Genomic DNA, 23405 nt, shown 5'->3' on the forward strand with positions numbered 1-23405 from the left:
AAATATACCCTAGAGAGAAGAAAAACCTCAAATAAATTGATTAAATATGCACTTTAGCATATTTCAAGGCAAGCTGTGGACATACATAAGTTGAAAATTTGCCTTAACATGTTTGTCCACCTTTAGTTGAGATAAAGAATTTAAAATTTGTTTTAAGCATATCCTTAGGATAAATGAAGTTTTTATCTGTTTATTGTTCTTAAGCCTTTGATTACTACTACTGAGTATAAGTACTAAGTGCTTTTTATGGCAGATTAAAATCGCAATGATTGCACACCCAGTTTTAGAGTTTTAATTCTTCTAGTGGAGCTTTTTTAGCCACACTGTAATACTCACGACAGCCACAGGCAATGAGGTGACTTTGGCTACATAGGTTCCCATAGACATGTGAACCTATCCATTTTCTGCACTTTCCATCTAATTATAGGGCAGCGGGCATGTGTTTTGACATACAGAGTTAAGCCAAGGCTGAATATAAAGGGATAAGAAATAATGCACGGATGCACCTGAGATTCTTTGATCATTATATACTAGAGAGGCAATGGGAGTCAGCTTCATATTAATCTGCTACCAGCAGATTACCACTCCCAGGCCAAAAGGGACAGGGTGAAAGCTGTGCTTCTCTCATAGTTCCTCCCCTGGGATGCTCCTGGGCTGCGTCTCTTGCCATAGACCAGTCAGACATGGCCCGGCTGCAGCTGAGACGGGCAAGAGACAAGTAACTGCTGGCAGCCCAGCAGGAACTACTACCCCTGCAGACATGCTAGCCATTACAGTTGTTCTTTAACATAGCTCCTGTCAAAATGGTAAGAGTTACTATGAAACTATAAAAGTTATACAAAAATTCTGATATTTTGACATACCATGTTAGCCAATCTGATAGGGTGGCAATCCCTCAACCTGGATAGCCTGCGTGTCTGGCCGTAACGGCAGTTGGCACTATCGTCCTAAGTGTTGTGAGGGTGATGGGAGCTTTTTGGTGTCTACATAGAAGCCTGGAACTTGCAAACAGTAAATGCTTGTAAAGAACCCAAAGATTACACTATTCACAGATAACTACTGGAAAGCTCAGTTGTGTCTTTCTCACTGAGGATGATAATACTTTCACTTTGCTTAGTCCTGTTGTCAAGGAACTGAAGGAAGAAAACTTATACAACTGTTATTTTCTGCAAATATTTGCAGAAAGCATCCTTGGGTCCACAGTCCTACTATAGACCAATACACAAAAGAGCTGGATGTCAACATACCTCAAAACGTGAATTTTTTCCAATGCATGATCTTTTGTTACTCTGTGCAGTTTGTAGTCATTCCCAAAATAAAGCTATTGTTTAAATAATGTCTGCATTTAAACACATGAAGTGTCTGCTCAAACACTGCTTGTGTCTTCATCTTCATTCACAGCTCTTAGAATATGTGACTGGCTTGAACAGCTTGTGGCTAAACACTTCAGTCAGGAGGTAGAAATATTTTCTTAACCTTTTAAATAAAGACCTAAGATATCTTCTTTTGAAAACCAGTGAAGCATATAATTCCCAGTCTCATTTAACAGTTCTCAGCAGTATGTCAGTGAATTGTCCTGAGAGGAAATAAAACGTTTACATCTTGAGGCAGGAAACTTAAAAAAAGCAAATCTGTTTTAATGAAATAGGTGTAGATTTGATTTACTAGGTAAGAAACATGAGACTGCTTCAAATCTTTATGGCACTCCATGCTTTCTTTCTACACTAAATACTTTTGCCTAGAATTTAGAAAGCAAATTTTGGTCAATATTAGCCATAACTAATGTCAAGAGGGTCTTTATGAATTTATTCCACAGATGTTGAAACACCTGGATTTGTAATGTGGACCATGCCATAGAGAATGTTAGTGCAAGAAGATTGGTAATGGTAGTATTTCCAGTCCAGGCAAACATCTGTCCATGGCTGGTAGCATTTAAAAATTGAAATATGCATCCATTGCCATTTCATGACTTTTGTTGAAAGGCTTTGGTAGACATGAGGCATATTTTTCTGTAGGCCTCTTTGTGAATTTTAAATGCTGAAACACGGCTTTACCCTGTCAAGCTACAGCAAGTAGCTAGTTTTGTTGATTTTGCTGTATCAGCTTTAGAATAAAATCTGAAAACCTGGAATGAATTTCCTGTTAGATTAAAGTCATTGAGAATTTTGCTTTCGATTTAAGCAGGAGCCAGGTTTTTGCCGCTGTCAAGCATGCTGATGCAGAAAGGTTTCTAGAGCTTTAATCCCTGAAACAAAGAACAACAGTCGCAGAGCTCTTGTTGACTATCTTGACAGCAAGTCTGCATACAGCTGCCAGATCTTTGCTAATTTACTGGAGCTTGTGCGGTTGGTTAATTCCTGTTCGGCATTAGATGAGCAGCAGCTCAGTAGGCAAAGAAAGCTTGGGAGCTGTAGAACACAGAAGTGGCAAGGAGGAAGTTTCGTTTATAGTTGATGTAATGTCATTTCTGAGTTAACAATATTTCTGTAAAGGGAAGGAGAGAGAGAAAGGAGCTGACAGATGAGCCAGTATTTGTGTGTATGCTTGATGACACATTTGAGAAATAATTTCTTTATTTAGGTATGAGATAATTTTTTGCTGTATGTGTTACAGCTATTTATGTAGTGTGCATGTTTTTAGCTACAAAAAATTCTAGCCTTTCCAACAAGGACTATCTTACAGTGTGATCTAATCTCACTAAAACCAAAAGGACTTCAGACTGGAAACTTCCTCAATATAATAATGTTTGGCATACACAATATGTGTATTTCTATTTTATTCATATTGCATTTTACAACCTTTAGCTAATCTCTCATTTTCACAATCCATTGCTGAGGTAGATGACAATAATTGTCTCTTGTTACCAGCTGGGATATTGTGTCCCATGGCAATTGAGGGACTTGTGCAAGGCGACATAGTAAAATTTATCAGCAAGATTTATCAGAATTCAGGGGTTGCTGGTTTCTAGTATCAGACTCTGACAACAAGACCATCATGGCATCCCAGTCCATGATTTTCCTCCAGTCTAAGTAATAAAGGATGCAGTGCTGAAAATGACAGGACTTTCTAAGAACAGATGCTGTCTACTGAAATTTGGAGTTCCCTAGATGGATGCAGTATTTGTATGGGCCTCTAGATCATTGACTGGCTTACGTCCCTCCTGAAATGCAACTCAGGCTGGTACAGTCTCAAAGCCAAGCTGAATGTTTAATGATTTTATTTATGTCAGCTTTCTTTATTTAATTAGTTTTGCTGTGTAGTGCAATAATAGGGCTCATAATGAACATCATCTTAATGATTTCCCTGAATGCTTTGAAAGCATGCTATAATGAACAGAGATTTAGCCATACTATATATATTATACTATGAAATTTGAGAGAGGAGGATTATTTTGGTAACCTTATAGGCAGGAAATTGAAATCTGAGAAATTGGGCACTTAAAAAAGAACACAAGGGAAGGCAGCAGAGATAAAAAAATTAGCAGCTGAAAGATACATGTGCCAGAAGGGTTTGGGGAACTGACAAAAGAAGGAAAGTTCCAAAAATCATGTGGTCTCAAAAGAAATGTTCTTGACTTGGAAAGCGAGTTTATCTGTAATGGAGCTCAGTGGTTCCATCCTCTTCTTGTTCCTAAACCTCTAATGCAACAGCTTCACTTTCTCCTCTCTGTGTTCACAGAGCAGTAGATGGCATGTGGAAGATTAATCCCTGTGCAAATGCCACTGTAATATTGTGATAACAAAAATAGCAGTACTATTTTCTGTACAGTTCTTTAAATCCACTGCCACAGAGAAGCCATTGTAAACACCTGTTTCATTATACGGGCTATAGAGTCGCTTGTACTTTATTTTCATAATAATGTGTTTTATTTTAAAGCCTTTTCATTTTCTGTGACACATCTGAATGTTACCAGAATTATATTGAAATAGATAGCAGCAACTTACAGCTTCTCCAAATAAATGATAGATATGGATATGTTCTTTGAGTGAAAAGGAATTAATTTGAAATAAAGATCTTTTCAAAAGACTTAATCCTGCAAAGCCTCCCTGAGCAGGACATTTACAAACAGAAATGGGAAAAGAATTTTGCACACGGTACTCTTAAAAGATTGGACATGACAGCTGCACAGACCAAACATAAAAGAAAACAGGCCTAAAACTTCTAAAAAATTAATCAAAGAATTGTGTACAGCTCAGTGTGCTGTAAACATTACATCTGAGGACTCCGCTCACTGAAAAACATTGCTCTTGGCTTTTTAGTTCTAATTGTATAGATGTTAATTAGAACCGGCCTAATGCAGCAGTCAGTTCAGTTATCCCTTTTTTGTTTGTTTGCCAACTGCCTGCAAGCAGTCTCTGTGATTACTACTAATTTTTGGTCTTTTTTCCCCCTAGTTTCAATTATTCAGCAATCACTTCTCACAGCCTATGATGTGTATGTTGCAAGAAGTGACATGATAGCTTTTCGGAGCTGTGATATTGGTGGATGAACCAGTTATGTTAACTTTGCTATTTGACCATTTTTCCTCCCTTGCTGTGGTTTCCAGTGAAAAGACCGTCTTCCCTGACTATCTGTATGAATGAATCTTCACCTATCCAAATGTTTGCAGACAGTGAATAAATAACGCTATAGAAAGCGATGAATTCTTTTCAGACTATTTTAATAACTTAGATGCTACTAGAATATAAATAATATGCAAGTGATTTGCAGCTTTAAAGACAAAATTTTATCTGTACCTCATCATGATAATTAAATGCTATTATATTATAATGCACTTTCAGTACAGTAGTGAATAAAAAATTTCTTGGACTTCAGAGTCTGCCCTGTGCTTCCATTTCTATCGTATTTAGCTTGGTCTGGATGGAAAAAAGGATCTTTTTTCAGGCCAGAACCTATATTGGCAACGCCAGATTTTTTTCCCTGGTATTTCCCTCCCTGTTGTATGTCATGATCCTGCACCTTACTTCTTTCTGCAAGTGGTGCCACAGCAGGTCTGGAAATGGGGCAGACCTGCTTCAGCCTTGCAGGCCCTTGCTTTTTACCTAAACCGACACATTTGCGGTGCAGATTGCGCTTTGCACGGAGCCTGCAGCGCTTCCCCGGCGCTCCCCTCGCCGCGCCTGCCCGGCGCCTCCGGTGTCTGCGCCGCCGCCCGAGCGAGGATGAGCCCTGCGAGTGCGCGGAGTGGTGCGGAAATTAAGGACTTGGGCCACAAGCTGCTTCCTGCTGTGTTCAGGCGCCTGGAGGGGGGAGGGCCACGTTTTTATGATCCTGACCGTAGAGGTTTCGTCTCTGAATCTCAAAGGCTTTTACCAAATGGTCGTTATTCTTGCTCTTTGCGAAAACTGGAATGCTTTTGCCCAAAGCATGTGGCGCAACAGTGGCGAAGTGGAAAATAAAATCTGTATTCCCTGACTTCGAACGCTGCGTTCAGCCCGCGCCCTTTCCTGGGCGGATCCCGGACGGGAGGAGCCTTCCCGGGCCCCTCGCCCCGCGCGGGTCTCCACCGCCGTGAGGGCAGCTTTGACAGCCAGCGTCCGCCAAGAGCGGCCGGCGGGAACGAGGAAGGAGCTGCGCCCGGAGCGCCTCAGAAGTAATAGCGCCGAGTTCAGCGAGAGCTGGAGCAAAGGCGAGCGAGTAACGCGGGGGTTTGCCTCGCAGGGGCGCCGCGTTGCCGTGGCGGCGGGATGGCTGTGGAGACGCAGGGCGGGGCAGAGAGCTGGAGGCGCCTGGCAGCTTCTGGCGGCTTCCAGCAGCTTCCGGCGGCTTCCAGCAGCTTCCAGTGGCTTCCAGCGGCTTCCAGTGCAGGCCTTTCCTCTCAGCGCGGCTCCATGACAGCATGGTTGTGGAAGAAAAGGCAGTTCCACCTCATCTGATAATCCAAGGTAAAAATCTTAGTAAGACTAACACCCTCCTGCATGAACGGAGCAAAAACCAAAATGTTCAGGAAGGTATGTTAATATAAAAATACGACATTCATTCGTTATTCACCAGCTCCCCGACTCGGCTCGGGCGGCCGGGGAGATGTGCGCTGAGGAGCGTGCGTCCTGGCGGCCTTTTGCTGCAGCGCTCTTGAGCGGGGAGGAGAGGCAGCCAGGCGCACCCCGGCTGCGCGTTAGAAATTTGAGAAAAATGGGCCACATTAAGCTAATGAAAGTGATGGGGGAACAGACACCCATTATGGGGCTATATTTATAGCTCTCCTAGTTGCTCGGCAACTAGATGTGGAGTATCAGTTAAGAGGCTGATGCCTTTTTGCAAATATTTGGTTGCATGTCGCAGGGTATGTTGTCAAAGCAGTTCAGAGTCTCCTGAAACGCATCCTTGGTTTTATGTGCAAATCACTGCAAATAAATGGACGCGCTCATGCTGTGTCAGGAACTATCACAGGAGTGCTAGTTTGTTTACACTGGGATGCAGCGTGTTGAAGATTTTATATACGTATATTTTATGTACTTATCTTCTTGCCCGAAATCCTTGTCTGAGAAAACCAAGAACTTAATACAGCTGCCAAGGTCAATCAACACACTTTATAAATAAATAAATAAATGCATATTCAGGTATATGTATATCAAGCAATTAAAAAAGCAGTAAAAGAAGAAAAAGTGTACACACATACAGAAACCAGCATGAATACCGTAGTGGTTGGGGAAAACAAGTGTAAAATGAGTCCGTATGATAGAACACAAGGGGAGATGGTATGAAAGAGGTAGAAAACAGAGGTGCAGATCAGTGCTAACCAGATTACAGAGGAGATACAGTTTATGCAAGTGAAAAGTGATATTATTTGTCTATTAACCTCTTGGTCTCTATTTTTTATAGTGCTCTGGAGAGAACCAATCTTTTCTCAGGGTTCTTAAACAGAGATTCTTAGAGGAATGCATCCATGCACACAATCTGTATTGACTGCATATATAGGTACATACAGATGACAGTTTGCTCTGTCCAACCTAGCTAGATCTTGGGTTTTTTGCAGCTTTACTGTGTCATTGGGTCCAAGCTAAAATGCTAAGAGACAGAATGAATTAGGTTGAGCACAATGGTTATTGATGCATCCATACAGATGGCTGATACACAGCTGTCTTGTGCATGATCTGCTTGGGGTATAAACAAAGCAGCCTGAACTTGTTCCTTTCTGCAGAAATTCTATCTAGGGCAGGAAAAGCAGCAGAACAAACTCAGGAGTCCCCCTCATTCTTCTCAACTGTGAAAGAGATGCCCAGTGTTCTCCAGGTTACTTCCTTCATTAGCAACCTGATGGAAGTTTTAGCCAGTGGAGCTGCTGCTGCTGCTGCCTGTTGGTTTGAGGGAATGAATGTCTTCTGTGATGGTTCTGTATCTAAGGACAGAAGAATAAAAACTAAACATACTGAATTCCTGACAGCAAACTCATTTTCTAGTCTAACTCAGTGAGACTTCATTGGCATAACAACATGTACAAATACCACCACAATGTAAGAAGCCTGTATTTTCTGACACAACACAGCTTATACATCACAATTAAAATAACCCAGATGTTCCAAAGTCATCCCGTATGTTAAAATACATCTTAATGTTATGCACTGAGGTCATCACTGGCCTCTATAAACTGGGGACCCTCACCGCTCTTTGGGGATCCTGACCATATTCTTGGGTCTCAGCTTCATAAATTAATTTTTCTCTAGAAGATTGGTAGCAAGCTGCCAAATCACCTGCTTCTCACCAGTTTTAGGTATTCAACAGATGAAAGAAAGTATTTCTGTTGGAATATTTGCAATTTATTCTGACAATAAATTTTTAAACAAACTGATTAGGTACCTTTATTATTTTACACTTGACAGCACACACTGTTTTGCCCTGTGTCATTGTTGCATGACATTCCATTTGGCACAGAGTTTATTTTTAGCCAGAGACTATCAAAGTATTTTTCAGTAGGACTGTCGCTGCTCTTGAACAAGGAATCATATTACTGCAAGAACTTTGCTGAAACAAAGAAGATACGTTGAACAAATGGGAAATTATAAATCCAGACCAACCCAAACTTGCACGGGTAATTAATGTTGCTTTTTTAAATACAATATACCATACATCCATCAACAAGCAGCAAATGATGTCTTAGCAAGTAACTCAGTGCTAATTTGCTCTATAGTTCAAGGATAAGGTATTTTATTGTTCTTGGTTTACATGAGCAATGGCTTAACCCAAATCAAATGCAGAGTCTGTGAAAGAAGACAAAATGCTAATAAATTAAATTTCGCGGTACTATCACATAAGATCATATTAACTTATTTTATCAAGTTGATTTAACTCACATTTCATTAGAAAATCCTTAAAGCTAGATCTTTTCTATGCTGTGTGTCTATGCTGACAGGTTTTAGGAAATAAGAACTAACAAAGGCAACTTATGGTTTAAGTTTTTTGTTATTCACATTAAAATATTTCTGATAAAGTTCTGATAAGGTCTATGAGATCAGTATATGTGTATCTATATTGGTTGCAGCAAGAACTGTTTAATAGCTTTAATATCATTTTAACTAAACATTCATACCTTAACAGAAAAATACTGTATTGAAATAGTGTATAATTGGATGTTTAAAAATCAAGTCCTTAGTTCCTTGTTACTGAGACATTTTGATTTGAGTTCTTGTTTTTTATGTTTTAAAGTGTATTATCAATCAGTGGGGTTTTTTTTGTTGTTAGATGAATGGAAGAAGAAAGTTAGTGAATCATACGCTATAATCATAGAACGATTAGAAGATGACCTGCAGATCAAAGAAAAGGAGCTGGCAGAACTAAAGCATGTTTTCAGGTAAAATATTCTTGAAACCTATGTATGAATGTATTTTAAATTAGTATTTGCTATTAAACAGTATTTTCAGTGTCAGGTGTTTTCTTATGGAAGGAGTTTCGCACGTATGGAATGCCTGTTCTTTAATGTCTATTTTTGGGAATGTGTCCTTATAGTTCTGGGCCAGAGTCCCACAGCATAGTACCATAATTAGTGGCTGTTAATTACTAGTGCCAACATTTTATAACAAATGTATATAGTTTTGTAAATGAATTAGCTTTAATGAGATGTCTGATTTTGCTGTGTACTTTCCGTTTGTGCTAAGCCAAATTGGTGGTATAAATTATTCATCATGCTCACTTTCAGGTAGCATAATTACCACTGTTTGAACCTGTTAACTGAAAAACTACATTGGGCTTGATTCTGCAATATGCTGACCACTGGCTCTGATCCAGTCAGGTACTTCAGCACCTGCCTAATTTTAACCCCGTTTAGAAGTAAAGTTAATTATCTTAACAAACTAGAGCAAGCGTGCTCATCATCTTAAGATGAGCAAGACCGTTGAGGTATATGGTGAAGTGTTTAATTCCTGAATTAGGCATTAGAAAAAAGAAACAATTAACTTTAAGGTTAGCTAACCTTTAGCAGTTCAGCTTATTTGTCTGTCTTACCACCTTATGTAAGTCTCTTTAAAATGTCAGGCAAACCCTTTTTCTTAGACAAAAAGCACTGCTTTTCTCCACCAAAGCGGATGTGAGTTAATGATACTGATTACATTGCACTGGAAAGATTTTTTTAAGTTTTAGTCAGAACTGAGGAATCAGCCAATGGTTTCAGTTCTGAAACTTGTCTTCATCCACAAGTAATCAAATCAGTCAGATTTTGTGAGAATCTAGAATCCTAATCTTGCCTATGTAAAAAATTAATCTTGACTATATAAAAATGTTTTCAACAGTACCAGTGGCTTTTTTCTGAAGACTTCTAATCTCTGAAACACCAGAAAAAATAATATTTTTTTCTCACTATTAAACAAATCAATTCATCAGAAGAAGTTAGGACTGAGAAACTGGACTGAGAAACTGTTGTAGGCTAAGGAGAAGATGGTAATTTAACGGCTGGAAAGGAAATAGGTAGCTGTTAAGTCCCTGCCCTGAAAGATGTGCAACATCAGTAAAACAAAGGAGACAAAGTCTAGCGGAAGGAAAGAGTGTCATAATCCCCATTTTACACTTAAGGAATGCATGCACAGGTCAATGGGTCAATAGTCCCGTAGTAGAGAAAAAAATCAGTTATAATAGTGGGAAGTGAACCTATAACTAGCGTGGCACCTGTGATTTCTTTATCTTGGATAAAAGTTGTCCTTAGATTACTGTGTATCTCTGAGTTGTTAGAGTGATGTTTTACCAAAACTACAAAACTACTACAAATAAAGAGTCATAATTTGATTTCCCCAGAAATGCAATTATGTCTTCAGAAAGGAATTAGGAGGACACCTAGATAAAACTGGGCCTTGAGTGTAGTCTTATGAGCCACAATTTTCATTTTCGATAAGGATCACAGGTTTTAACATATAAAACCTACCTTGCAATCTTTTGCTACCAAAACATTAAATTTTTTCCAGTGTTTAAGAATTCAAGTATTATTAAAATTGAATATCACTAAGAGAAAGCCAAACTGAAACTTTTTTTTTTTCATTTTTCGAACTGAGAGAAGAATATTTAAACATATAGCTAAAGGATTCTTGGCCACACATTAAAAGCTAGGAATATGAATCTTGACTGTAATATAAAATTGAAGCAAGAGAAATGACTTTACAATGTGATAATAATTTCTAATTTTGAAACTTTCAAAATTTGTCTTTCAAACAAAGCAAACCACAATGCAGACACTACAGTGTATCAATATGTGCAGTCTAGGCATCCATACATACCCAACATTTTAAAACAAACGACAAGTTAACTAAAAGGACTTGTTTCCCAGACCTTGGAATTTATCTTTCCTGCAATTGCCCCTGAAGGAAAACCTGAAGAATAGATGAGTTTTATAGCACTATCATTAATCACAATATGCTGGAGAAGAGTTGCATGGAGCTAAAACATATATGACGAAGAGATTTTATTTTACTGAGCAAAACATCTTCCCGCTTAGTAAAGTGGAAGTGGTAAATGAAGGGCCATCACCAAAGAAAAGTAAATATGACTATAATGTGTGGAAAAAATGTTCCATACCAGAGCAGTTTACATTTAGGAAATAAAAAAACAAGTTTCCTTAACATGATACCTGTCATCTAAGGAATGCGTATGAAAATCTAGACTGCTGTAAGAATAAATCACACTGACGCACACAACTTTGGAGAAATAAGTCCAATTTTTACGTTTATAATTAAACGTAATGCTCTGCTTTTATCAGGCCCATGTCCTTTTCAAATCATCCACTGTTCTTAATGCAATGAACTGAATACTATAAAAATCTCCGTATTGATTACAGGCAGTCAGGAGTTTCCATCAGAAGAGCTAGCTTTTGTGAGAAAGAAAAGCCGAAACTTCCCACAGAGAAAATACTTACTTTTAAAATATTAAATATTAAATTTCAATTTGAGTTGATCCAAACCACAAAATTTACTTTGAGTATGAATCATTAATTGATTGACTTACCCCAGCACAAAACTTCATCTGGCTGTAACTCACAGCCCCGTTCTCTTCTGTTGTCTGACGTTCCTGGAGGAGCACTTCTCTTGCCCTGCAGAACTGGCTTGCTTCATTCCGCCCTTTCTCTAAGTAATTGCAGTCATGTAGCCGCATGCTTCAGCACTGAGGAGATCCAGTCCTGGAGCCTGGCCTACCATATAAGAAAAGCAACCGGGGCCCAAACTACAGCTTCCATGGGGTAATGTGTCATTTTGCAATTTAATAGCTCTCAAACCACTTCAGTAAATGGGAAAAGGAACTTTCAACTTCCAGAAGTTAAAATGCCTTCTTTCAGTTAAAAAAAAAAGAAAATGTTTCAACATTTCCAAATTAATAGTCAAATTTCGTGAAAAATAGTGTGAAAACACAGATTTTATTCCTGGTTTAGGATGATAACACATACTGAACCAGCAGAATTTCTTTTAGAACAGAAATTTTTCAGTTTTGCTGAGAGAAACAAGGGAAGGAAACCAAATAAAAGAAAAAAAACAGCCTATGAGAAACTGGAATAATTCATTACTATCAACCAGGAGAACAGAAGCAAAGGTCTCTGGCTTTGTCTGCATTTTAATTTTTATTTACAAAATAAATTTTTAAAATATTTATTGAAAGAAATGGCCTCAGTGTCACCTTGCTTAATAGTGGTCAACTAGGTATGGGGGATTTTGCATAGATTTATGTTTTTAAAGGAGAGAGAAGTATTAAAGCCTTGTTTGGAATGGTAAGCATGTTAAATATGTTTAATAGTGCTACTTGATCAGGATGGATTTATATATATACAAATCTAAGTGTTCTGCTAAACCGGAATGTCTGATCACAGCTATACTGAATGGAGAAAAACAAACTTCTGTTGACAGACTGAAGTCTGCAATCTCCACAAGAAATATTGTAAATTTCTGTATTTAGTTAAGTTTCAAAAAAATGTAATTTCTTAGAAAGTTTGTAGTAGCAGTAACAAGTCAATTTGTGCTAAAAGAAAACAGAGGGACTTAGCAACAAGAGCTAAAATGTTCAAGCAGGGTAATTATTTAGCTATCTGTAACTGTCTGTTTTCCAAGGAAAGTTATAGTGCATGTTTAGACAGGACTTTATAACTGGAGATGGGTGCAGCTCTAATTATAGAGAGATTATTGGTTTCCCATAATATGACGGTCATTTAGCATGTGAAATAAAGATGTCCAGTCACATTCTCTGCAATCTTTTACAAAGATACTGTTCATGTTTATTTGTAACTCTGGAGGCATCTTTAGTTTATTATCCATTCTCTTTATTGCCAGTATTTCTAGCTTTATTTTAATGATGAATTTGGTTTTGGAGCTTGACATGTGCTGCATGGAAAAGAAGAACAGAACTTAATGAATTCTAAAACTGCAAAGACTGCAACATTTTTATGTATGCTCTCCATTTTCTGCTAAAAAAGAACCAAGCATCAAACACAAATGCTGAATGTCATTTTTAATGAGTCAGAACTGGTATTCATCCCATTTAAAGGGGATATTATTAGAAATATATTAATAATAATTACTTCATTTTAATTATTCACTTCATCCTTGTGTGCCCTAGAAAGCACCATAAAATCATTAAGCTATATAAAAATATAACAGAGCATATCAAAAATGTGGAAGAAAATTAAACATTAAATTGAGCTTCATGTCGTCGGTGTCACAATGCTTAAGTGACATTTAGTTGTCAGAGAGTTTTATGTGCAAACATGCCTTACCTTGGTAGGACATGGGCAAAAACTGTAATATTTTAATTGTCTATATCAAAACCAGAAACATTTCACTAGAAGTTAATGGGAAGTCAAAATGAGGATCTATAAATAGTTTTAAAATTCTATTTTAATATATCACATTCCAGCACAATAAACCAAAGCTGAAAACCAGAGCTATAAAATCACACTTGTCACCTGAACATTATGGGGTCCATATTCCTTCTGATGCATGAAAGTAATTCTAACTGTCATTAATGCATCTTCTGAGGAAAGAAATTCTCTGAGATACCTATCTCTATAGTACTTCTCCTCTGCTTAGATTCAGCCCTCCTTCTTCTGCCCTCTTAGGTCTGACACTCACAGATCTTCGGACTTAGTATTCCATTAGAGCTGCAAATCCTAAACCAGAAATGTAATGTTTGGAAAGGCCACTTCATTCATTAAAATGCTTTAGAAACATTTTTCCTTGAATCATTGCCAAGTTATTTCTTTGGTTACCTTCCTTCCAGTTTTCTTGGTGAATGGTGAAGTGTCCAACCCAAAGTTGTGTCATGTAGACTTCTCTCAAGTTTGAAATCTGATGGTGTCCAGATTCCCAAACAAGCACACTATTTGGCTTTCCTGATGGCTTCCTCCTGAGAAGCAGTCCAAGGGAAGACTTGGATGTCCCAGTGCAGGAGGCTTTAAAGGAGCATGTCTGAAAACACCAAAAGTTTCCAAAACAAATGTCCCTCCTCCTGCTCTAGAGTTTCTGATTCAGAGGAGGAGTGAAGTTGGCATGAAACCAGATCTTAAATGCTGATAATTTGTGTACAGTAGCAATTTTGGGATTCAGTGACCTCCACTCAATACTAAAATCATAAAATTATAATATATTCAATGCTGAAAGGAGAAAGCCCATGTATAATTCTTGAGAAAGTCAGAGCTACATGTGTAAGATTTAAAGAGGCAAGAAAGACTAGGAGTGTATATGCTTCCTTACTGTTTCCATATACATGCTTTAATGGAATGATCATATACACTGTTTCTATGACCTCATTTGGGGAACATAAACTTACTTGCTGAAAGGCTTATCCTTTTTCTGGGTATTCTTTTGACAGCTTAGTCATTGTTCACCTCTAGTTCTGTGCATATAACATGTTGGTCATTTTAGAATGAATACATAGATTATTCTAATTTTTTCCATTAATTTTGCATCAAGAAAGAAATCATTTTGTGTCCAGATTATTTACTTTTCTAAGGAATCTTTCTTCTCTTTTTTATTCTGTTTTTATTAATTTAGCTGATTTTGGCATGTATATACTGTGACTGAATAGCAGGATTATTCAGAAAAGAATATGAGTTAGGCTCTGATTTAATTTACTGAAAAATAAATTGGATTAATCCATTGATATCAGTAAAATATTTCTAGATTTACAGGAGGAAAGCAGAGGTCCGAATTTAGTCCTGTGTCTCCAAAAAAATTACACAGAGATTTCTCTTTTAAAATTTTTCCAAATGAATGAAAATATGCCGAAGAATGAAAGCTGTAATCATCTGTAAAATCTCTTTTTTCAGCTCTGATGAAGCCTTCTGCAAAGTCAATTTAAATTACCGCACAGAAAACGGGCTCTCTCTTCTTCATCTATGTTGCATATGTGGGGGTAAGTATCTGAAATCTGATGTTCTCTAAACCTGTTATTTACATGGTTAGTGATTTATTCTGTCTAATAACTGTCAGGAACATTATATTTTTAATCTATTTCTTTCTTTGCGTTGTCCTTGTTGACAGTTGGATAAGCATCTATAGGCATTTCTCTAAACTCTGTTGCCAACGTGGTTGAATCCAGTTACACTGAACTCCATTATAACTGATTCTTCCATCCAGGAAAAGTTTTGGTAGATAATGCGATATGTTTTAATTGCAGGTGTTCAGCTAATCCAAAATTCCTTGCTATATGTATGTGTTAATATATGTTAATCATTAATGTTAATCATACTCATTCTATAGCACTTCTCTACATTTCTGTATTCTGTACATGGTAATGACTCCAAGATAGGGAGCGAATTTTAACAAAATTTTGCCATACATAAAACATTTATTTTTCTAATATAATGAAAATGTCTATATTCTATTTCATGGTGCTTTAAAGAAGAATAAGTCAAATGCACTAATGAAAAATATCAGCTGGCAGGGTTTTTGCAGACAGCAAATCACAGTATCCAAGAAAATAGTGTAAAACAACTTCTGGGATTTTCATAAAAACATGTTAATGGTAGAATATTTCACTCTGATCTGCACTGCTGCCATCTTATCCAGATAGTGAGTCATTAGTGCATGCACACATTTTGCACTTGGTCTACATGCACACATTTTGCACTTGGTCTACAACAGTCAACAGAAATTGGCTGAGAGAAGCAGAGTGTTTTACCCTGTAGTTTCAGATCTACAAAATACTTAAGAATAATATGTATAAATGCCTTGCTGAATATTAGTCCAGATCCTATAATCAGGGAGGACCTGATCCTGCACTGTTGAAAATCATTCAGATCTTTACTCTTAAGAGAGTGCAGGATCGTATCCAAAGATGACATCAGTGGTTGGTAGCGTTAGAGCAATTGGTGGGTTTGCTGAGAGGAAGTTTAAGAAAACATATGATGTGAATTAATTGCGTCCTATAAGTGAACACTTCAAGGAGGGAGAGAAGATAATAGACCCACTATTGTACTTATTTACTGTCCTAAGTATTTGGAAGGCAGCTACAATTTTTGAGATCATCACAGTGCATAAGAAAGGTAGCAAAGCTGCTTGTCCATACTGAGATTCATCAGTGTCCCTAGAAAGTACTGTTCCTGTAATAATGTTGTGTAGAGCAGGAGAGCAGTGCTTCAGCTCTCGAAAGGACAAATGAGTTAGATAAGTGTCTGAGAAACCAGAGATTGTTAGATCTTCCTCTAGTTTAGGGAATTCTTTGCAATACAGTCCGGATGTTAAAAGAGGAGATTGTTTCTTTAGAAGTTCAACTGTCTCTAACAAATCCTTCTTATTAAGGTGTGAACAAACAGTGAGTAAATACATGGCCAGATCTACTCTCCCAGTGAATGAGGAGACAGTCCGTAATGCTCACTGATCTAGGATGCAGGGTCCCATTTTGAGGATGTTTGGATATTTCTTATGACTTGCCTCAGCTCAGCAGAGCAGTTACCCGTGTGTCTTTGCTTTCAAGCTCACCTAAAGGCTTCTTCGTGCTAGCTATGCAATTCTAAATCTCTGTAATGCAAGAAGTTACAAGGAAAAGAAGTCAATGCATTTGGAATCGCGTAATTGAGAATAAAAGTGTTGAGATGTGATCTTAGCTACAAGAAGCCCACATATTTGTGGTTACTTTCAAAGTGTTTAACTCTTATGGGAAGCTCTTTTCTCATTTACTTCATTTGCATGCCCTTTTCTGTAAGTGACTTTGATATACAATTTTTATTCTAAAGGTAACAAATCACATATTAGAACACTTATGCTAAAAGGACTGCGCCCATCCAGGTTGACAAGGAATGGATTTACAGCTCTGCACTTGGCAGCTTATAAGGTAAATTACTATTAAAGGAAACTGATGAAAAGAAATCAGAACTCAGGAGTTTTAGTTGACTGAACTCTCTAGCTGCTACTTCTAGTGAAGATATCTGTAATATTTACAGTGCATAGGAAAATGACTCTAAAGAGCCCATGCACAGGAAATCAGCATGTGCTTTTACACTGTCATCCCTGAAGATATGATACGACTTTACAAATATTGTTTAAATAATGTGACGCAACTCAAGATAGAGGAGTATTCTTTTTATTATTATAGCTATTAATAGAAATAATCTCAAGTCTCAAAGGACTTTATTTTACAGTTTCTCTCTTTTTTGCCTTTTTTTCTTCCTCAAGTTTTACATTCAGCTGCAACATTAATTTTCCTCACTATTGTATTTATTTATTAAGACCCAACCAGTATCAAGGATATAATGGCATATAATGGCGTATAATTATCCTGTAAAGCTCTCATGGTAGCTAACATTCTGATCTGTTGTAGGCTCAGCACTGATAGAAGGTTAGATTAGACAGAAGGTTGGAGTTGATAGAAGGTTAGCTGGGTTAGCACCTATGTCGTGCCTCAGCACCCTCATGATCACAGTGATATTTCTCACCCTGTGTCGTGAGAGGATACTGATATGGTAGATGGTCTTGAAACCAAATAACCAATTCCAGACACAGCAAGAATCATCAGAGCCACAGTCATTCTCTTCTAAAAGAAGAGGGGATGGTTTGCCTTCTGTTTGGTGTAATAATCAGATAGTTAGAAGATGTGTCCAGGGAGAAGACAACCAGTGTCTCTTGTGGAGAAAATTCAAATTCATATTGCCAGTCAGCAAGCTGTGGCTGTCCTGGAGTGAGAGTGTATTCATCTTTCCCATTGAAATGAACTGGAGGGTCATTAGGTCAAGGTGAGTGAAAGGAAAGTGTAGCATCAGCTGGATAATGACAGTATTCTCTGGGACATATGACATGCAGTTGTGAGTATTGTTTGTTTGAGGAAGGCACCAAACCCTAGATGGCCAATGTAGCAATGTTTTAGCTATGGTAAAGGGGGGTAGAAGTGGAAAGAAAGGAGAGGATGCAAGCAGCAGCTTTTGTAATTTGGTCTGAAGGTGGGATGAAAGAAATACTCCTATTTCCAAAGTTTGTTATGGACCGACTAAGGCATTTCCCTGCTCAAGATGCTAGATGTCATGAATCCCAGGATTAGATATCTAAACTTGTCCCAGGTATGTGTAGAGAGCTGAACAAGAAGCAGGCTGAAGTCTCTGTCATGGAGCCAGATACCTAAAAGTTATGATACTGTGGTTTGCAATGCCTTATGCTCTGCAACTCCCTGGCTTAACTTGCTATACTTTCAACGTAAGCTACCTTTTCTCTCCTAATTATGGTAAGAGGAGCACTTCCTAATTCTTGCATTGTTTCCTGTAATTCTTATGCTAGTTTAATTTTACAACCACTGATAACAATTTCAGTTACCTAGGCAAGCTATACAATAATAATAATCAAATCTTATGCTTCAAGGGATGAAGTGATGGTTTACAGCAATCATAAAAGAAACTTTCCCCCATGTGCAATGTTGCATAATTGGCCAACTGGCTTAGAAAAATTTTCTGCATTTGTTTAATGTCACTTTCAGTGAATGGCTCACATTTAATGATTCTGTTGAAAATTCTGGCCTTTATTTAACAGGACTTTTATAAACAGATTTCTAGGCTGTTTTCATTAATTAGGAATAAAGTTTTTTGCTATGAAATCTTCTTTTGTCTGTTTTCCCTGTGCACTGTAAAGTCAGAAAAGCTCTTGCATATACTTAGGCAAAAAAAAAAAATCAGCAACTTATTTAATCACTCAAGTCATGTGATATAATATCCTATATCCTTATTAGGTTGCACAAAGCTATACAAACCAGTATGAATTTTTAGTCTAAAATATAATGCAATATAACATTTCTCTTACCAGTGAAATTTTAAGGTTTAAGATTTGCCATTAGTCACTCAATGACAACTTCTCTAAGTGAAATATAAAGCAGCATAGAGATACCTCAGAAACAAAATGCTGTGCATAATGAGAAGGGACAACTTTTGGGGAAACTTGTTGACTTTTTCTGGTCTGTAATCTAAATATTTTATGAGGTTTAATCACTGTAAAACAGAACTAGACTGAAGTACTATTTGGAACAGAATACTTCAAGAAACTCCGAACTCGGGCTATCTTCCCTGGCTGGATAAAATATCCAGTCCATTATGCCACCAACTACCATGCCTCAAGGCCTAAAACTGTTTGATAATAAGAGGAATATAAAGTTGTAATTGCTAATATCTCCTCGAAACAGGAAAACCCTTTCAGTCTGAACTGTCATGCTTTCACAGACATACTTTCACGGCTTCTTCTCTGGCGTTGATTCATTTCTGGTCAGCACTGCTTCCGTATCTACTTCCAAGGGGCAGAGAACTATGAGAAAGGTTGGAGCTTTAGGATCTCTTTTGCCCCTATGTTGTGTGCATTTCTGCTCAGCAAACGGTGAATATGAATTGGAGAAGGTTCACCTCTGGGCTGGCTGATGATTGAAGGCAGATCCCTAAGAAGTGAAAATTGTGAGAGCTCCAGTTGGTGCAGTTAGAACAAACGATGGTGAGAAAGATGGCCTGACTTCTCCTGTTAGTTCTGCCACTGCTCCCAGACAAATGTTTTCTCTTTTCCACACTTAATTTCGCTACTATTTGTAAAGGAGAGTTTATTGACAGTTGTATTGGCTGGGCATCGTGACTCTTAATGTATTTTCTCAAATTAATTTTTATTAGTATAATTTGATGATATCCATTGCTGGTGTTATACCCAAAAAAGTGATAGCAACTTCTGTGCATGACAGCAAAGAAGTAAAATAATATGAAAAATAAGCTCACAGATCAGAATTTAGCTTACATCCTGTGTATTTATCCAGGGAAGTTCCAGTGCCTTCTATGTTTGACAGTATATTTGTTTTGACATTTAAGCAGTTTGTATGAGCACTTAATAATGGTTCAGAGACTGAGTAATCTTTAAAGATACCATAAAATCAGGAAGAGTGACCATTTTAGAAAGCTACAGGCTTCAGTATAGCTAAAGAGAGTCTTCTGGTGCCCAAGACAAGCTTCCCCTTGACTCCTTCCCTTGCACTCTTGTGTTCCTGGTGTCATGAACATGTAATCCCTTTTCTTGAGTAGCAACAGTATAGTAGCTGGGGAGGACTGGACCTTTGTGGCTCTGTTTGGCTCCCTCCCTGCAGTTGTTAGAGCTGTGTCCCCAAAATAACATGGTTTATATCCATGCCTTTTAGGATAATGCAGAACTCTTAACAGCACTGCTGCATGGTGGAGCCGACATTCAGCAAGTCGGGTATGGAGCTCTGACAGCCCTTCACATTGCTACAATAGCAGGTCACCATGAGGTATGCTTCTCTTCTTCTGTATAGAAAATGATGTGAGCGCTAATGTTCGTCACGTTGTTTTATTTTAGATTGATACTAATCAACACAAAACTCATCATTGGTTTAGCATAGCTAAACTTTATTTATTTATTTTTTTATTTATTTATTGTTTTTTGTACCTTTTGGGAAAGCCATATCTGTGCATATGTTTTTACACTGAATGAACATGTACAGAGGGTCTAGGTCTGTTTGTACATATCTTTACATAATTATCTTTAAGGTCTTAATAATAAACAACATTGCTCTCTAAATGTCAAAAGTGTTAACTAATAGATACATGATGAAACATGCTCACCCATACATGTCAGGACTCTTTCCTGAAGCTGAATATGTCGAGAGGCTTCCAAATATGGACCTGCTTCTCTGAGTATAAAGGAACCCCATACATTTTATTCCATCTTATAGATCTCAGAGGCTCAGCTTCACAGCTCTGTGGTTTTTACTTCGGGAGGGGACAGAGGTTCTCAGTTTAGAGCTATGTGACACTTCATATTAGTGCAGAGAAAACTATTGTCAGGGTAAGTCCTTTGTAGTGTGAATCTCAAATATCCACATTGATAGATCTTGTATGGATTGGAGATTCCCATCTCCATTTTTTTCCTAAAAAGTGTTTCTCCTGGGGAGTGGAGGAAGGGAGGGATGAGATTCCATAGAATGCTGTAATCCTTGTCTAAACATGCTGTTAGTTATGAATCTGTTTTTCTAGCATTTAGCACCTCAGTTCAGTCATTTCACACATCATCTCATTTCTGTCACCCTGGCAACAGCTCACTCAGTGTATTTTTTTTAATTTTTTTAATCTCTTGAAGTATTTAATACTGGATGTGCAAAATTACCTTGATAATGAAGGGTTTATGACTGTAAACACTCATGAATGCAGGTACTTCACTTTTTAGCTCCTTTGGGCCCATTAAGCAAACAAAGATTTTGTCCTCTGCTTGGGTAAAAGCTTTGGCTTATGCAGAGAGATAAAGTAATTTATGGAGACAGAAACATTAGATTCCTTTAAGGAGGGATAATTGGCAAGGAATGCAAGAATAAATAAGTACAAAGAAAGAAATACAGATGATATTAATAACAGCATTTAAGCCATGAATTCATTTGTGCATCTTACATAGACTCAAAAAATCACTTCAAATATAAGAGTTTGGCTGGATGACTGGTACAAAATGTGTGTGCAGTTTTGGACAGAAGAGAGGAAACACAGCAAGAAAGAACTCCCAAGTTACAGTGGTCACTGAGCTTATTGATGGAAACAAAGCTATATAATCTGCTACATTTTCAGTCAGTCAGCACATACATGCGCACACGCACACACACAATTTACTACACATATGAATACAGAAACTTTTACATAGCTATATACTGAAAGAGAGAAGAGAAATTTATTTTCAAATAATCAGTTTTGTTGGGGAAATGATCACTCTTTAGAAACTTTCTGTACTACCTTAAAGAAATCTACCGACATTTAAGTACTTGGGCTGAGAAACTATAAGGCCAGCTGCTGATGTTCAGCTGAGGAAAGATGGTACTTCTTCACTTATGGCAGTTTAGTTTTTCTGTCTTTATCTTACTGCTTCTGTTTAGTCTGAGGAAATTATCAGCTCTTTGGATTAGTAACAATATGCTAGACTTTCTATTGTATTTAGGCTCTCAAAGATGCAGGTAGATCCCTACTGGAATTTGCAGTCAATATTTTAACTTCTAATGAAATTAATTACATATTTGCACTACTTTGAAACCTCTGAAAATTGCATCAGGTGCCCTTTGCAACTTTTTGCACTTAATACCTTTGAGAATTTCACCTTATGTGTTAACTGTACATATACGTAGAGAGAGACAGTAAATCACAGGCCTGAAGGCTCTTTATAGTTTATGGAAACTGATGTAAATAATGGTATCAACAGTGAAGTAGTCAGCGGGAGATTAAAGCTGCACTTTTCAAACCCAGGACAGCTCGCACTCCAGCACATTTGCAAGTGCAAGTAAGAACTGTATATCCTATTAAATTTTCTACAACAGCACATGCTGTTTTCCACAGCAGCTTCCCTACAAAAGCCTGCCTAATGGAATGATGAGAGCGAAACAGGCAGAGATTTAGTGGGAAAACAGTTTTAGCACTAGTTAGTATAATGAGCATGGGCTAAGTCACATGATGGGGAGAGGTGGTTTCAATGTAAAAGTTTCTCCCACTTCTAATGGAGAAGTACATCATGCTGTTTCACCCTCCTAAGGGCTATACTTTGTTTGCTGTGGACATTTCCCAGGTTTGTGGGCCAGCAGGGAGCGCTGAGGATACTGGAGAATCTTAGCTTTACGTTACAGCCTTCAAACTGGTTTCAAAATGAGAGTAACTTCAAAAGATGTTTGCACTTCTTGGTTAATACAGGATGCATAAAGATACAATTGGCAATAACCTTGCATTGCCTCCAGAGTCTGTGTGTGGGATAAACTGAAAGAAGGTTAAAACAATTTACAGGTGGTCACACCAAAGAACTCAATTAAAAAGCTGTTAGTCTTCAGTGTTTAAGCCAGCAGCTCCAACAGTGATCAGGGGACAAATCAATTTGCAGCATCTGTTTAAGTCTGTGAGTGAGGAAGCACATTAACAGAGCAAGCTGACAATTTATATTTTGAAGTTTGGCTTTTCAGGTGGAAGGACTAGGCTCCTCTGTGTGTCTGAGCACAAGCAAAGCTGAGAGTGGGAGGGGATGTGGGTGTTCGCTTTGTAGCGTTATATCCCTGAGCTCACAAGGCATCATGTCATTCCCTTCATTAATCAGGTGCACATCCAGTTCTTCTTATTCACTCAAAAGAAATCTTTCCTTAGCTATCTTGGCACTAAAAAACAGATATGAAACCACTGTATCTAATTGTTCTGTTCAAGAATTGTAACGGAGATGTTAACAGGAATCTTAGCTCTTTAATGATCTCTATATCTTTTATGGAGTATGTATTCAGTGTTTTCTGTGTGGACTGTGTATCATTTGGTAATGATCTTCTGTACGAAATTACGTTTTACCTGGAGGAGGCATCACATTGTTAACAAAATTGGATATACTCATTAATGGAGTTACAAGACTACAAATTAATACTATAGAATGTGTTACTATTTATATAGATAATATTTTCTGATTTTGTAGTAGGGGTTTCTTCCTTATACCCAATACTTGTTAATTTAGTTTGTTTATTGGAATAAATTTGGTAGCTTGTTA

General features: G+C 37.7%; 1 protein-coding gene across 1 annotated transcript in view; it reads left to right on the forward strand.

Annotated features, from left to right (window-relative positions):
• LOC106486531 (serine/threonine-protein kinase TNNI3K) overlaps positions 1 to 23405 on the forward strand; it is a 124076-nt gene that overhangs the window by 8815 nt on the left and 91856 nt on the right. The window contains exons 4-7 of the mRNA XM_067301404.1: positions 8680 to 8788; positions 14726 to 14811; positions 16634 to 16731; positions 20041 to 20151. Coding sequence (XP_067157505.1) covers positions 8680 to 8788; positions 14726 to 14811; positions 16634 to 16731; positions 20041 to 20151 — 404 coding nt within the window. The remainder of the gene's footprint in view (positions 1 to 8679; positions 8789 to 14725; positions 14812 to 16633; positions 16732 to 20040; positions 20152 to 23405) is intronic.

The sequence above is a fragment of the Apteryx mantelli genome, chromosome 8, assembly GCF_036417845.1.
Source record: "Apteryx mantelli isolate bAptMan1 chromosome 8, bAptMan1.hap1, whole genome shotgun sequence".
NCBI lineage: Eukaryota > Metazoa > Chordata > Aves > Apterygiformes > Apterygidae > Apteryx > Apteryx mantelli.